The sequence below is a fragment of the Folsomia candida genome, unplaced genomic scaffold (genome assembly GCF_002217175.1).
Source record: "Folsomia candida strain VU population unplaced genomic scaffold, ASM221717v1 Fcan01_Sc007, whole genome shotgun sequence".
In the NCBI taxonomy this organism is placed as follows: Eukaryota; Metazoa; Arthropoda; class Collembola; order Entomobryomorpha; family Isotomidae; genus Folsomia; species Folsomia candida.
Window position 1 is genome coordinate 4,218,638 of NW_019091199.1, and position 14,903 is coordinate 4,233,540.

Sequence of the window (14,903 nt, forward strand, 5' to 3'; positions counted from 1 at the left end):
GAAAAATTGCTTATCCATATAATGATATTGGACAGAATGCATTGATTTAACGTCATTTAGATAAAACTGAACACAAACATGCTCATAATTCAATGAGCACAATCAACATAATGAAACAATTATATATCAATTCGGAATCTCAAAATTAAAAGATTTTCACTTCAACAATTTGATTTTCGACAATGTAGAAAAAATCGTTAATCGAGCTTATAACCATGAAATAATTTGACCTGCCACATTATACGCTGAATGTCATATAGATAAAACAACAACGTAAAAAGTTTATACATACAGAAGCACACATACACGACGTGTACGTATCAGTAAAATCTGTTGTCTGTAGGATTAGTGCAACTTGCAATAGCCCGAAGAAATAGACAGAACAAAGCAAAGTTACAAGTACTTGAAGCCCAAGTTGAATGAATGATGCAAAATATGCAATGCTCGATTAAAACCACTGATACCCGGTGTCTACGATTAAAACTCTGTCGTATTAAATGGTGTTCATTGCAATTTTTTTGTTGCTTTGAGAAATTAATTTTGCTTCTTGATGAGGCGTCGGCGTCTAATGCACAAGTTTTTCTCATAATAATAAGCAAGTGGAATAACCATCGATCTAAAAAGTTTAACATACTTCTGAGCTATAAGAAGTAGGTAATTCGGTATCTATTTTATTAATACAAAGACGAAGTATAAAAAGGCGAAGTATTATATTATTTTAAAATGTGTTTATGCAGCGGGGCAAAATTGTTTGTTCTTGCAAAAAATTCACCGAACTGAAGTGTTCAATAATTTCTCACACAAAATTTTTGGTATTTTTGTCAGAAAAATCCTGTACTGCGAAGCTTTTATCCACTGGTATTTGTGTTAATAAATGTCACATAATTATTAATATGTCACGATGACTATGATCCTTACTTGAGCTAATCCAAGTAGTTTCATAATGTTGTTGTATTATTTTATACGTTTTTTTTAGACATAAAGCATGTTCCAACGTTTCATTTTAATTATGGCTCCTTTGAGGAGATCAGGTTTGATTTTTAAATAGATTTTGAGAGTTGCTCTTATACGCAAAAATACGTATTTCTCTTGCATTATGAATGTGCAATACTTGTTTGTATACATATACCCCTATTTCTATAAAATCTGATGACTACATAACGTAGAAAATAAATAAACAGCATAATAAGTCTTGCGTAATTTTCCTAACCTGCACGTACACCCGTTTTTGGCAAAATTTGTAATGATGTATGTGCGGAATACATTTTATTTATTAGCACACTTTTAAATACGTATCAGAAGCAGTACTTAAGGTACCACAAGAGGTTGAATATTTCAATTTTTTATGGACTTAGCAACATGATTTTTTAGAGAACATGAGTCAAGACATGAAGTACAGCTCTGCATAGAAACAAGGGCATTGGGGTATTTTTAAGAGCTCCCCGAGATGGAGGGGGAGGACTTTGAGGTCATACTGGTTGTTATTTGGAGTCACTATATATTTCTGCAGGGTGTATACTCGGTTTGTGGGCTCATTTGTGTCGGGTAATGAGATGTGAACCATTTTTGTCCTCAGAAACATAAAATAATAGGGAGGGGCAAGTGTAGAAATACTATTTCGAAAAGTATGGAGGACAATATGGAAATATTATAAAGAAATCCAGGGTTAATTAGTCTCCGCAGTTTCATGTACCTCGTCACTATGTCCTCCCTTGTTCTACCCATCATCGTGAGTAATATGTAAATCAATAACCTTCTTAATTCATTCTCGATATTCCTCGTAAGTTTGATAAGCATTTTTCATGTTTTAATATCGGGCCTTGTCCAAGAGGTACCTAAACGTTCAAGGTACTTAACATTTAATGGAGTTTTATTTAAGCATATTTACTTTCAGTATTAGTGATTACAGTCAATGGAAAAAGTATTGGCAACCCCCACGCCAGCTAAATAAAATTTGCTGTAACGTTAGAATGCATTATACAATTGGCATGAAAATTTGTAGGCCTTTAGCAAATATTATGTAGTTTTCGATTATAGTCATGTTTTATTGATTCAAATTAGATAAACACAGTTTTTAAATAATTTGTTGGAAAATTTGCAAAATTTACCCGCAAAAAGTATTGGCAACATGTGGCCAAATTAATTACGCGAAACAATTTTCTTAATCAGCTACCACATTTCATTACGGTAAGTTAATTAGGTGACCAAATATGACGTTAGCTACATTTTAAGTCTACAGTTGTGTTGTCTGGAGCCAAAATGGCGACACCAAACGAGCTGTATTTGGCGCGGCGAGAAATAATCATGTATCTTTCACAAAAAAGCTTTACTATCGAAAAATCAAAGAGAAAACATACTTTTCCATATTTACTATTGAATAGGTAGCCAAGAAATATAAAATGACAATCTCAGTTTCTACTTTTCCATGGTGCGGAAGAAAAAAGTCACCTACGCCCACGAGCCACGGATGAATCAAGCAAATTATCACTCGAGATCGGAAGATTTTAACCCCAAAAACCATGTTGAATTTGAGAACCAACTGTGGCGTCAACATATCATGCAATATTGTGATCAATCAAAAATCATGCCATGGGGTTTCAGGGTCCAGAAGCCCGACTGACGCGAGGGTCCCCAAAACGAACCAACTCAATAAATTGGAATGGACTAAACACCACCCTGAATACACTTCCAATGAATGAAGAAGGTTCTGCTGGTCTGACATAAGCATATTTTACTTATTCGGAGCAAATTGAATGGTTCAAGTCTGGCGGATGCCATAATAGGCTCACAAAAACGAATATGTTCGTATGACAGCTAAACACAGAAGAGGAGCGATTATGGTTTGGGGTTAAATGACTAGGTCGTGGCGTAGGTAGCTGGTCATTATCGATGGAATCATGACCAATGAGGTCCAAATAATCATTCTAAACGATAATTTGAAATTATTTGATAAAAATCTGACCTATGAAGGAATTTTATATTCCGAAAATTCAGTGACCCCAAACATGTAGCCAATTTAACGATGCAAGGTTTTGGAGATCGAAAAGGTTAAGCTTCTTTCGTTGATTGCACAGTCTCCCGATGTGATTCTGATTGTCCGGATTCAGAAAAGAGGGACTGGTGGGAAACCACTCTTCGAAAAACGAGCTTGTCAAAAGTTCAAAGGAAGTGTGGGCAGCCATATAGAAAAGCGTTATAACGAAACTTGTTGAATCAATTCCACGACGTATTTTTGCTTGTATTGCGTCGAGGGGAGGTGCTACGTAATACTAGAAGCAGTTTGTCATAATAAAATTGGCGTTTCTTTGATTTATGATTTTTTAAGTTAAGGGTTGCCAATACTTTTTGCGGGTAAATTTTGCAAATTTTCCAACAAATTATTTAAAAACTGTGTTTATCTAATTTTAATTAATAAATCATGATTATAATCGAAAACTACATTATATTTGCTAAATGGGTACAAATTTCCATACCAATTGTATGATGCATTCCATGGTTATAGCCAATTTTATTTAGCTGACGTGGGGGTTGCCAATACTTTTTCAATTGACTGTACATCTCATTTTTAATTCTCACCAATAATTAGATTTTCTACATCTCTCTAGTTTTTGATTTGAGGGTATGTTAAGCATTTCCTCATAAAATTACTCAAAGCAAGACAAACAGGTAAACAATTCTGCAATACATCTACGTGGTGGAAATTACTTCCCCAGGGAAATAGCAATGTGAACATGGATTGCAAATATTGTGATGAACTTGAACTTGATCCTGACGAAATCCTGACGTGATATGTTAAACTATGAACGAAATGCATATTATGCCGTAGAAAACAACTTTCGTATAAAGCTTGCACACGCTGGGAAATATTGTTTAGTTCTGGTTTGTATGCTCCCAAGCAGAATTGATGGTTTAATTGGAAAACCCTACCTCGTCTCGACTTTTTTTTAGTGTTATACCGATATTTGTTTCGCGTTATTTATTCACAATGGTGCCAAGTTTTCGTGGAATTTTGGCAGTAATTTTGTATTTGTCTTTGTGTGTCTTTGAATCTGGATGCATTTCCGTCTGGAAGGATATAACATTGTCGCAGGATGAAAAGCATGCCCTCGACAAGGTACTTACACCAAACCCAATCGGCATCATGGAGCGTTCCAAAGCATTTTATTGAATTTCATTGTTTCAGTTTAAAACTGTAATGAACGGCAGTTTGCCGCATGACTACATGGAAAAGGATGTTTTTCTCATCAAGTGGCTCAGAGGTTTGCTTTTAAAAATTTGCATAGCTGAGTCTTTTCTTGAACAAAAGAATAGGAATAATAAAATGAATTTTTTAATCTTATTAAGATGCAAGCGTTTAAAAGTAATTTATTGACTAATAATTTGGGTCATGTTTCAGCCAAGAATCTTAACATTCGAGGTGCAGAGAAAATGCTAAGACAGGTAAAATCTTATCTTAAACCTCTTCATCCCTGGGAGACTCATATTTCCGCACTTCTCGCCCTTAGTAGTAACAGCGTATTTGGTGGAAACACTTGTTAGTGCGTCTGACGGCAGAAAAAAATTTTAAGCTAGAAAATTAAAATGATATAATTTGTTTGTCTGTAACAAGCTTTTAATTATTCCTTGAAGCATTTATGCTGTCTGTAATTTCCTGCGAAAAACACTTTAGAATCCGCCGGATAGACGATAATCGATTTTTGTACATTTTACTAAATGACCTTATTAGCCTAGTTTATTAACATAAAATACTTTCAATTTTCCCGCCCAAAGCGCTTTCGGCGGTGTCAGACGCGAAGTAATTAATTTTTACGTATCCTAATGGAAATGCTATCTGTATGTGTGGCTTATGTGTGCTATGTGTAGCATGAGATAATTGTGCATGTTGACCTTCTCACATTACATATAGGTGCATGACTGGTCACTTTTTTGTATTTTTTGCTCAACTCGTGGCTTCATTTTTTCCTGATGCCAAAGGCTGATTGCTCATTTCTAGACAATAAATCTCTAATTTACAATAATTGTAGCATTTAGCGTTTAGGAAGGAGTATCGAATGGATACAATAGCAGATGAAGATTTCGGCAATTTGGTCTACGAATATGCATATTCCACTGATGGAGTTGACTATGAGGGAAGACCTGGTAATGACATGATTACATACGCAATTATGTATGCGGTCCATATTAAACTGAGCTTATGGTGATATCATCGTTCCTCCAGTTTTGGCGTTGAATGCTGCAGACTGGGACATCAGGTGAGTAGACATGTAGGCAAGAGTACACATTAGTGAGCTTGAACTTGAACTTCAAGCCTTGAAGTCGTTCTTTTTTGTCTCTTGACGGAAATCAACAGACGAGGAATCCTCTCTGGACAGAAAGACCACATTATTCGATGGTCCCTTCGGGCATATGAAATTGGAAACAGAAGAGTTCGAGAGTTGCAAAACAGTGGTCAAAATGTGACCCAGTTTGTAATGGTCTGCAATTTTGATGGGTTCAACATCATTCAACATGCCTGTCTGCAATGTAAGTCTGTCATCTGTGTATATGCATCCTATTCGCCACCTAATGTTCTATATGCAACATTTTAATATTTGAATAAAGGTATCGATGTAATAGTCAACTTTCTCGTGACCTATGAGAATAATTTTCCAGGTAATATTAGTAAAAAAAGATTATGTTCATGAAAGAAATAATTTTTCTCATGATTAAATTAGGCATGGCAGATTCCATCATAGCAATTAAAAGTAAGTCCATCTACTAATTAAGTGCTGAAATGGCTGCAATAATGTGGCTTCAGAATACAGTCATCAATTTCACCTGGCATGTTGATTTTGTGGCAGCACCTCAAACCTTTGACTTGGTTCTGCGAGCCTTGACCAGCGTGATGAGCAAAGAGACTCGAGAAGCTGTCAAAATCTGGGGTCCAAACAGGGACGAATGGCAAACAAACTTACTAAAGCAAATTCCGGCGGACCAATTGGACGAGGAATTTGGTGGAACGAGAAACACTTTGTAGAATCGTGGAATCATGGTAGAATTGACTCGTGTATTAAAATCTCAGAATAACATCCAGCAATTCAGTATGTGGTTCAACAGGTTGCCCTAAATATGGGCCCAACTTGATACTATATGGGTATACGTACATAAATGCAGAAATTTAAATGTAAATTCCAATAAATATACAAGTTTTAGGCTTATCGTCCACAATTTTATGTTAGATACGTACATAATGGGTAATCCTTTAATAAAATTTATTAACAAATTCTAAGACATTATACAAATTATACAAACTAGTTCCCCACAGTTTTCCATCCTGCAGTGGGAGGTGGTGGTCCATTGTTTTGATACTGACCTGGGTACGGGGGTGGTGCCTGGTGGTAGGCGTGCTGTTGAGGCATAACGGGATATGGAAGAGGTTGAGGTCCTCCGTAGTTGTGGTGTAGAGGTGGCGGCGGCTGATTCGACGCACTCACGACATAAGCCGGGTGTTGCGGTGGGGGCTGATTTGACGCATTCACCATGTAAGCCGGCTGTTGCGGGGGATACGTGGCCTGTGGCGCAGCTTGCACTACGTCTGTTGAATCATAGTTGATAAAGTGCTTGTCTTAAATGCGATTTACGACTCTCGAGAATGAGAATATTGACAACTTACAAGGCTGCACTTGACCTTTACTTCTCCTCCCTCGAAAGCATGCACACGCGCATAAAAAGCATATCAAAATGGGAATAACGATGAAAATGACGATTCCACCAATGACTATACCAACGATTGCGCCAACGCTGCAAAATACGACACCTCAATTGAAATGTTACTACAAACTTTAAATATAGAGTACCAATTTAAGCACATTGAATGAGCTTACGGAAGGTCATCAACGTCACAAGTGTACGACCATTCGCCGTCGTCCCATTCTCGTTCACAATCCCCGTTCGCTTGATGCACAATAGCGACGAAAGTGAATACGAAAAACCAAAGGGTCGAAGAAACACTGGACATATTAGAAATCGTCATGATCGGGAACGAAATTGAGGTAGAATTGGCTTGCTTTCGCTTGGGCACCTTATGCTCGAAATGACTCAGAATAATTCTAATTAAAGCAGTCCATGTAAGTGTTTGCTGGCTGACTAAGCCTCTTATCTTCATGACGTGCACCCAACACTGATAAGCATACTTATCTTATGGGTAAAATTGAATATTAACAAAACATCCAATAAGTGCTGTCAAAACTATTGTGTACATTTGACGTGTATAACATACGTTCATAAACAGGTAGGTATAGGCATCTTCCAGATGCTATATTAATATTATTATTTCGAAGGAATGATACAGCATATTAGTCAGACCAATGTTCTGTCCGATCCCAGGATCGCATTTATTTTTTCTACTTGATAGAAAAGCGTGGTATATGTAAATAATAACCACATTTTTTTCAGTACTTTATATTGTGTACTTATTTACAAGGACAATTCTGTACATCAGTGCCAATTTATGAAACTATGCATGTGCTGTATAGAGCTGCTGTAACATGTATCAAGGTTATCCAAGTGGATGAATTGGTCTGTCTCATGATGTTGAAAAAAAGTGCATGCTGTTGGTCAGTTCATTGTCTGGATCTTGAATCCCGACTGCATGTTAATAAAACTATTAACAAATATTCGAGTATCGCTGTTCCCACTGCATGTCCACATAATAGTCCAGAGCTAAAATTACTAAAATGAACTTGATCCCCAATTTGACCGTTATTATTTTCTGCGTATACTTCAAGACTATTTCAGGGGCGATTGATAAACCCTTGGTGACCATTTCTGACGGAGATTTGCTTGGAAGTATAGAAGAAGCTCGAAATGGACGTCAGTATTTTCGATTTTTGGGAATTCCGTATGGCGTCGTCGAGCAAAGATTTGGTGTACGTTCTTCATCAATGCCAAATTACGGCCGAACTCAATTAAAATACAGGACCCTTGCAGGTTTCAAAACCGATACCTCCTTGGAACGGCACAAAAGTCGCTACAAAACTGGGACCAACGTGTCTCCAGCTCGATTTTATATTTAGCACAATGACTGGAGTGGAAGATTGCTTGATTCTTAACGTCTACACGCCACAGGTACATATCGTAAATGACATTAATATTATAATCTAAACGCCAACCTGAAGTAATCATATTTTTCAGATTTCCGACACGAAATTATTGCCGGTACAGGTTTTCGTTGTTAAATTTTGCTGCACATTTGTTAAAAATTTTGTTAAATTAATTAGACTATGGTTTTCATCCATGGCGGAGCATTTATTTGCGTAAGAATTATTAATAGTATAATATTTCGTCTTCGACACACGTGTCTTACATTTTCTTCAAAATTCTAATTTAAAGGGTTCAGCAAACGACTATGATGGCTCATTCTTTATGTCCGAAGATGTAGTTCTTGTCTCAATAAACTACCGTCTCGGACTGTTTGGGTTTCTAAATGCCGAAATCGAAGGGGCTTCAGGAAATCAAGGGTTGAAGGACCAAGTTTTGGCGTTAAAATGGGTGCAAAAAAACATTCGAGCGTTTGGAGGTGACCCTGACAGAGTCACCATATTTGGAGAGAGTGCAGGTGCCATTTCCGTCTCTCACTTGACAATGTCTCCAATGGGCAAGGGTACAAAAGCTGATGAAACTTTTTGTAAACTTACGTTAAAAGTTTGGTAAGGGAGAAATTAGCTCTTGTACTGTGTGGAGTAGGGTTATTCCACGCTGCAATCACCCAAAGCGGTATGGTTACTTGTCCTCAAGCCGATAAGCGAGAATCTGCTCTTCTCGAAGCTAAAAAACTGGCTAATTTGGTGGATTGTCCAAGTAGTGACCCCAAATTTATGGTGGAGTGCCTTCGAAGGATGAAGGGCGAAGAACTTTTGAAGCAGACGCAGTTCAAACATCCAACACATTTTGTAAGCTGATAATCTTACGTCAAATTATTATGGGATCATTTAATTAATGCAAATACCTAAAGCAAGCATGTTTATATGTAATGTTTTTTTAGACTTTTGATGTGTATGATGTGCCGCAATTTGGACCCACGATTGAAACTTATATCCCCACGAAGGCACCAGATTCCGTGTTTCACAAACAGGATCCATTAAAAACTCTCTTCGACGGAACTTTCAACAAAGTCCCTCTGATCACCGGAATCACGTCAGACGAAGGGATTTTCATCAGTGCAAATGGTTAGTTTTCCACAAACTGAGCAACTTGAACTAGTTGATGAAGGTTATTTGAGAGAAAATATGGACACGCATAGATTAATTAATTAATTAATTAATTAATTAATTAGTGGTACTAAACAATGCCACCTTGCTGGAGCTTATGAACAACGAGTGGGGGCGAGTCTCTCCAAGCACATTCCTTTACCATGCTACAGCTCGAGACCCTTGCAGCTTATCCACCAAAATCCGAGATTTTTATTTCCAAGACCAGGAAATCTCAAAGGTCAACGGACAAAAGTTGATTGACCTGTATTCTGATCGATGGTTCTTCCACTGCACCCGACAGGGTGCTCTGCTCTATGCCAAGCACGCACCCGTTTACATTTATTACTTGACACATCGTGGGGAACATACCTTTGATGCCTTCGAAATGACGAAAGATTCAAATGGTATGCAAACAATGACACGCAGTATTTAACACATGCACAGCTCGCAAAAGGCTTGTCCTACACACACCATATTTAAACAACTTTTTCAGGACTAAAGGGTCCAACACACGCAGATGATCTTATTTATCAATTCCCAATGCCAGAGTGGGTGCCTCCACTGACCAAGGGAAGCTTGGATGAGGATTTTTCCAAAAAAATCGTTGGAATGTGGACGTCATTTGCGAAAAACGACGGGTATATTTTTAGAACCCGTGTAATCTAATTTCCCAGTCAACTACATAGAATTGATGTTAAATTTTTGTAAATTAGGAGACCGAAGCCATGGGGGGACGTGGAGGAGTGGCCACAACTAAAAGTGTCAGAGACGCCGATGCGCTGGTTGCACTTGGACAATGACCTGAGTATCCAACCTGAACATGCTGATTTCACAAAACGAATGGAATTTTGGGACAAACTGGTGCAACCAATGCAAATGCGTGCTCTCGACACGGCAGAACAAAAATCTCGACAGGGATTGTTAAGGTGCGAGTCCTCAGATGGTTACTGCAATTTGTAATAATATGTAAATTTTTGTTTATTGCATCACCTATTTACATGCAGGTTCTATAAATTATATACATATGTACATAAATAATACTATTATTATGTTAAGATATGAGAAGTTTGATCATTAAATGACAGCGACAAGGGACAGCTACCCCTTAATTATGGATGGCCCAGGTCCAGCTATAAAACAAATGCACTGTTATATTTGCATGCACACTAATAAAAAATATACCAAGCTTAATATAAATTCCGGTTTACATGTCTGGTTTTTTTCACCAATGTTCCCTAAACTTGGGCGTATCGATGCGGATCGACTTGCGCCGTTTCTCACGTCCCAAGCGTCGTCACTGTAGGGGACACCATCTCCAAAGGCATACGGTGGTGGCGGCTCGTACCCCAAGTTGTAGTAGAACGCGCCAAGGTTGTCATCCAGCGGGTACGGAGTGAACTCTTGTCCTGGAGGTGCAGTTGCCGACGAGAACTGCGAGTCTCGGCGGTTTGGTGTGGTCGAAGTGCTGAATTTTCGGCTGTTGTCGTGTTCCATGGTCGTCTCATTGGTGGTTCCTTTCCTCGCGTGCTCTTTCCGGAGGGTGGCCGAGGCCGACGGTGTCACTCCTGCAGTACAAACAACAACTCTCATTGTCAAGTGTATATTTACAAAAGTGCTGCTTGTGTCTACTTTGCATGAGAATCACCTATTATTTTAGGTTCCTTTTCCTTGAAACAAAGACAACCGAAGCAGAAACATAATAAATTAGGAATCGCAATCAGTAAAGCCAAGATTCCAATGACAATTCCAACGATGGCACCCGTCCTGACAATGACAACGACTTGTTTATTTTTTAGTCGGCAAATAAATTGTAATTTTAATCCATATTATGAAACGAAAGGCGCATGTATACCCTAAATCAATTTCTGGGTCATCAGATTCCTCCGGCTCTTCAGGTTCTTCAGGCGATTCGTCCTGAGTTTCGAACTGATCTTCATTCAAACTCTTCAAATTCAATGCAGTTGAGAAAGCAAACTGAAGAATTATTATGAGACACACACTGAATCTGCTGTAACACTTTTGGCCAAACAAAGAACACATTTTCAAGCGTATATTTATTTTGTTTCCCATGCACTCAATTATTCACATTATTACACGAAAAACTCCAGCTATTCAACAGAATATGAATTTTTCCACAATTCGCATTGATTTAGTGTCCACTCAGTAAACAATTACGCGTTCAGCTTTGCCTCTCAATGTTAAGGTTGCATGGGTCATGTTATCTTCATGGCTAAGACCATAATAAAACCTTCATCCATCAGATTTGCATTGTGTCCATCGTCCAGTTAGTTATCCAAAGTGAAGGAGATAAGAGTGACGCAAGGCTTTGACAAACGGATTACTTGTATTCATGCGAGTTTATTGCGACAGAGATTGAGAGAATGAGATTGTTCACACGAATAGTAAGTGGTTTATTTCAGTTCGACTTGGCTTTGCCCCAAAAATAAGTATATAATAATTCGAATGCTTAGCATAGATCGGAGTACTCCGGGCTTGGAGTACTCCGGCCTCCGGAGGCCGGAGTACGCGACTTTTTCTGGAGGCCGGAGTACGCAAAATATCCGATCTATGATGCTTAGACTAATTAATCACAATCGATGCAATATCTTGACACTGGAACGCCGCTCTTCAGGAGCAGATGACTCACCCACAAACGGGACTAATTTGTTATGGTCATCCACTACGAGTTACAAGTGCTCCCATGGGTCATCTGGAATTGCAAGTAAACAGATTACGTAGTGAAGTGGTTAAGATAATGAGCTGGACTCACTGTCATATTTTGGTCGATATAGGGTGCTGCCTGGTAATGGCGCAGTTGGAGAACTGCCCTTGCTGACCCCCCACACGTCCCCCACGTAATTTCGCAAGGATCTAAGGGGCCCAAACAGTGGTCGCACGAATATTGTTCTGGGCTGATCAAACTCAGAGATTGGGACCAAAGACTCTGTTGGCATATTTTTTATTATCATATTTACTACGCACATATCTAACACCACTTCACATTTACGTAGTTTTTGACCATAATTAAAATTATCTGCATAAAATACCTCGTTCAGAAAATGCAGCCCCCGCCTGATTCCTTCGTGCTCTGGCTACTTGAATAATGTATTGATACAGCAGATACGCCACAATAATGACCGACGAAAATCCAAGCAGCCCAAAAACCAGGCCTTTCAGTCGGAAAATGTGATGCTCATGTAGTTCAAACATTCTGGCGTGATCTCGAATCAAGTCATCGTGATGGGGACTACGGCAAGATGTCTTTTAAGAATTTCTGAATATAAGTCAGGCAGTTGCGTTACAATTACCTCGATATTGTTGGAGGCGTTGTTGAAGCCAAGACTATCAGCAGGAATTCGCAGTAGACGAAACTTATGTGTTGCATTTTCAGACTGAATATTGAATAAAATTCAACTGGGTCAAAATATTATGGGACATAAATCCAGTCATTGATATAAGATTGATCTGCCAATAAATGTCGACAAACAATATTGCGCATCTGCATCGGGATGAATACACCTGGAGCTTAAAAATTTGTCATAATCTCACGACAAAACACGTTGGGTACAAGGATTTAATCTCTTCATAGCATAAACCCAGACGTTAGTCTTTGTATACCAATTTGTTAATGTGCATATTTCTGCTGGCCTTTGCAGATCCTTGTTCATAGAATGATGAGTAATGCACGCATGACTGATGCATTATTCGAAATGTGTCAACTGCTTGGAATAAGTGTGCAATATTCATGTAGAAATTTAAATTACAAATACATCAGTTTTTAGCCCGAGTGAGAGCTTATGGAATTACAAACAAAAACCCTAAAGTTGCATCCATTGCGTGTCCACTCAGTGTTTATGACGATGTTTTGCAAGAACGCATCTTTCTGCAAGTGTTGCTAAAACAAAGCATAGTAATAAATGAATAATAGCAAAATGTTTTTTGCTAAACTATGTAATAACTGTCTAACCTATGTAAGCCCTTCGTAATTACCCAAGTGCCTTTCATTTTTTTTGAATTTTGTTGGGTAAACTAAGCATTACAAATTGCTTTAGTCCATCAAAAGCTATTCGACAGGACAGGGAATGTCTTGGTTGGCAAATCATGACAATCATCAAATCGTCACTTTATACTATGACGCATTTATTTTGCTAAGACTTTTTGGTGATTTTGCACTGAAATGTTACGTAGAATGAACAAGTACATACATATTGCAACAAGTGCAAAACATGTAGTGCATTACAAATGCAGATCGCGTTAATTTAATTAACCTTCATACATCAAAGTTTTCCAAGAAATGCAACATACTCGATCAAGTAAACGTGGTACCAACCAACTTATTTTGTTATTTAATCAATTCTTGTTAAAATACTATTTGATTTTTCCCAAAGGTTAAACCTTGACCATGACGCCATTAAACACAGAGATCAAAGGTATTTAAGCATTTATGTATCAGCAGAATACCATGACTGGACAGATTTTTCATCCTTGGGAATGGTCACATATCAACTAATTCAGAACAACAACTTCCAATAATCAACACTTTTGAGTGTTTACAAGCGTATCCTTTGAAGGTCATTGAGCACATTAAATATTTAACACTCAGGCTAATTATAATAATGTGCATATAGTTTCGAAATAGGAAAAAAAAACATTAACAGCAGTGCGTGGCGGCGCGGATTTCGTAATTTCAAGGTTGCATATCGCCAACATCTTTTGTTTCTGTGTTATTATTTTGAAATATCCGGCCAGAAACGCATCACTAATTTTCAAAACTGAGCAAAACAAGATCATCCACGTACTCAGACAACAAGCGTTACTTTTAAACGTTACTGTAAGAATGCATCTACTTTTAATTATGTACGAGCCATGACGTGTGCAAAATATGTATGCTACTGAACTACTAATGATCAGCAGAAGAAATTAATAAAAGCAAAGTTGCAAAGCATTATGCAATCGCAAAATATACGATATACAATGCAGATTTTAGAAAATTAAGCACCTATCCTGGCAGATCTGCATGAAATTGAGTTAGGAACACAGAAATTGTTGTAAGGAAACAAATTGCAGCAAATGGGTCAGATAGGAACCATGACCCAAGGAACTGCATCCAATTCCTGTATCGCCTGCGGTGAGCCAGAAGTTGCTAATTTCAGATTTCCTTTGTTTTCTCACCACAAAATTTGCTGCCGTCCAGCCAGTAACCACTGCATACATATTTGCATATCGTGGGAACTTAAATTACGCTTACACATTTTACATATGTTAAACTAGACTTTTTTACGTGGTGCTTTGTTTATAGGATTTATGCACGTTTCCGATGCAGCAATACTTACCAATAAAAAGCTGTAAGCATTATTAATTACGCAAGGTAAAAAATAATTATGTCAAATTAGTTTTAATATTTCTGTCATCTACTGAATAAAATCACGCAACTAATGGTTCATTTTATCTAATCATCAATCATTTTTAGCAATTTGTACTAAATTCAAGCTCTTGTCAGATGACCACACACCACGTTTTTTTCTGTTAGTTTCTAGATAACCATGTAACGCTCAATGCAACAATAAAGTGGCAATTTCAGAACTCGTCGAATTACTTAAAACTCTTAAAGTTAAACTGGAGTACGTACTCGTGCTTCGTAACGCCGAAAGGTGCATTGTGGAGATGAAAACA

General features: G+C 37.9%; 4 protein-coding genes across 4 annotated transcripts; 2 read left to right on the forward strand and 2 right to left on the reverse strand.

Moving 5' to 3' along the window:
* The first annotated feature begins 3,862 nt into the window (after positions 1-3,862).
* LOC110851905 (SEC14-like protein 4) lies at positions 3,863-6,263 on the forward strand. The gene is made up of 9 exons (XM_022099837.2): positions 3,863-4,114; positions 4,184-4,259; positions 4,397-4,440; positions 5,025-5,139; positions 5,219-5,252; positions 5,351-5,523; positions 5,602-5,652; positions 5,715-5,744; positions 5,841-6,263. The coding sequence occupies exons 1-9, from the start codon at positions 3,986-3,988 to the stop codon at positions 6,014-6,016; spliced, it is 828 nt and encodes a 275-aa protein (XP_021955529.1). The 5' UTR covers positions 3,863-3,985; the 3' UTR covers positions 6,017-6,263.
* Positions 6,235-7,157, reverse strand: LOC110851906 (T-cell surface antigen CD2). Its single transcript, XM_022099838.2, has 3 exons — positions 6,864-7,157; positions 6,653-6,780; positions 6,235-6,574 (listed from the first exon to the last, which is right to left on the reverse strand). Exons 1-3 carry the CDS (start codon positions 7,142-7,144, stop codon positions 6,291-6,293), a joined length of 693 nt encoding a protein of 230 aa, XP_021955530.2. The 5' UTR covers positions 7,145-7,157; the 3' UTR covers positions 6,235-6,290.
* A 119-nt stretch (positions 7,158-7,276) lies between these two features.
* On the forward strand, positions 7,277-10,427 carry LOC110851867 (venom carboxylesterase-6). Its single transcript, XM_035853739.1, has 10 exons — positions 7,277-7,907; positions 7,969-8,106; positions 8,173-8,196; positions 8,259-8,294; positions 8,371-8,641; positions 8,725-8,930; positions 9,023-9,206; positions 9,314-9,634; positions 9,724-9,868; positions 9,944-10,427. The coding sequence occupies exons 1-10, from the start codon at positions 7,716-7,718 to the stop codon at positions 10,188-10,190; spliced, it is 1,764 nt and encodes a 587-aa protein (XP_035709632.1). The 5' UTR covers positions 7,277-7,715; the 3' UTR covers positions 10,191-10,427.
* Positions 10,188-12,694, reverse strand: LOC110852551. The gene is made up of 7 exons (XM_022100652.2): positions 12,539-12,694; positions 12,278-12,477; positions 12,001-12,174; positions 11,083-11,940; positions 10,876-10,994; positions 10,439-10,795; positions 10,188-10,360 (listed from the first exon to the last, which is right to left on the reverse strand). Exons 4-7 carry the CDS (start codon positions 11,298-11,300, stop codon positions 10,329-10,331), a joined length of 726 nt encoding a protein of 241 aa, XP_021956344.2. The 5' UTR covers positions 11,301-11,940; positions 12,001-12,174; positions 12,278-12,477; positions 12,539-12,694; the 3' UTR covers positions 10,188-10,328.
* Between the last annotated feature and the right edge of the window lie 2,209 nt (positions 12,695-14,903).

What these genes read in the sequence shown, in the direction of transcription:
- LOC110852551 (XM_022100652.2), bottom strand. Translation starts at nt 11,300, where the DNA reads ATGGGAAACAAAATAAATATACGCTTGAAAATGTGTTCTTTGTTTGGC. An exon ending in GACCCAGAAATTGATTTAGG is followed by an intron (nt 10,995 to 11,082) that starts GTATACATGCGC and finishes TGTCATTGTCAG; the next exon opens with GACGGGTGCCATCGTTGGAA. An exon ending in AAAGGAACCTAAAATAATAG is followed by an intron (nt 10,796 to 10,875) that starts GTGATTCTCATG and finishes TTTGTACTGCAG; the next exon opens with GAGTGACACCGTCGGCCTCG.
- LOC110851906 (XM_022099838.2), bottom strand. Translation starts at nt 7,144, where the DNA reads ATGAAGATAAGAGGCTTAGTCAGCCAGCAAACACTTACATGGACTGCT. An exon ending in TGTGACGTTGATGACCTTCC is followed by an intron (nt 6,781 to 6,863) that starts GTAAGCTCATTC and finishes CGTATTTTGCAG; the next exon opens with CGTTGGCGCAATCGTTGGTA. An exon ending in TAAAGGTCAAGTGCAGCCTT is followed by an intron (nt 6,575 to 6,652) that starts GTAAGTTGTCAA and finishes ATGATTCAACAG; the next exon opens with ACGTAGTGCAAGCTGCGCCA.
- LOC110851905 (XM_022099837.2), top strand. Translation starts at nt 3,986, where the DNA reads ATGGTGCCAAGTTTTCGTGGAATTTTGGCAGTAATTTTGTATTTGTCT. An exon ending in CAGAGAAAATGCTAAGACAG is followed by an intron (nt 4,441 to 5,024) that starts GTAAAATCTTAT and finishes CAATAATTGTAG; the next exon opens with CATTTAGCGTTTAGGAAGGA. An exon ending in TCAACATGCCTGTCTGCAAT is followed by an intron (nt 5,524 to 5,601) that starts GTAAGTCTGTCA and finishes ATTTGAATAAAG; the next exon opens with GTATCGATGTAATAGTCAAC.
- LOC110851867 (XM_035853739.1), top strand. Translation starts at nt 7,716, where the DNA reads ATGAACTTGATCCCCAATTTGACCGTTATTATTTTCTGCGTATACTTC. An exon ending in GATTTTCATCAGTGCAAATG is followed by an intron (nt 9,207 to 9,313) that starts GTTAGTTTTCCA and finishes TTAATTAATTAG; the next exon opens with TGGTACTAAACAATGCCACC. An exon ending in AATGACGAAAGATTCAAATG is followed by an intron (nt 9,635 to 9,723) that starts GTATGCAAACAA and finishes CAACTTTTTCAG; the next exon opens with GACTAAAGGGTCCAACACAC.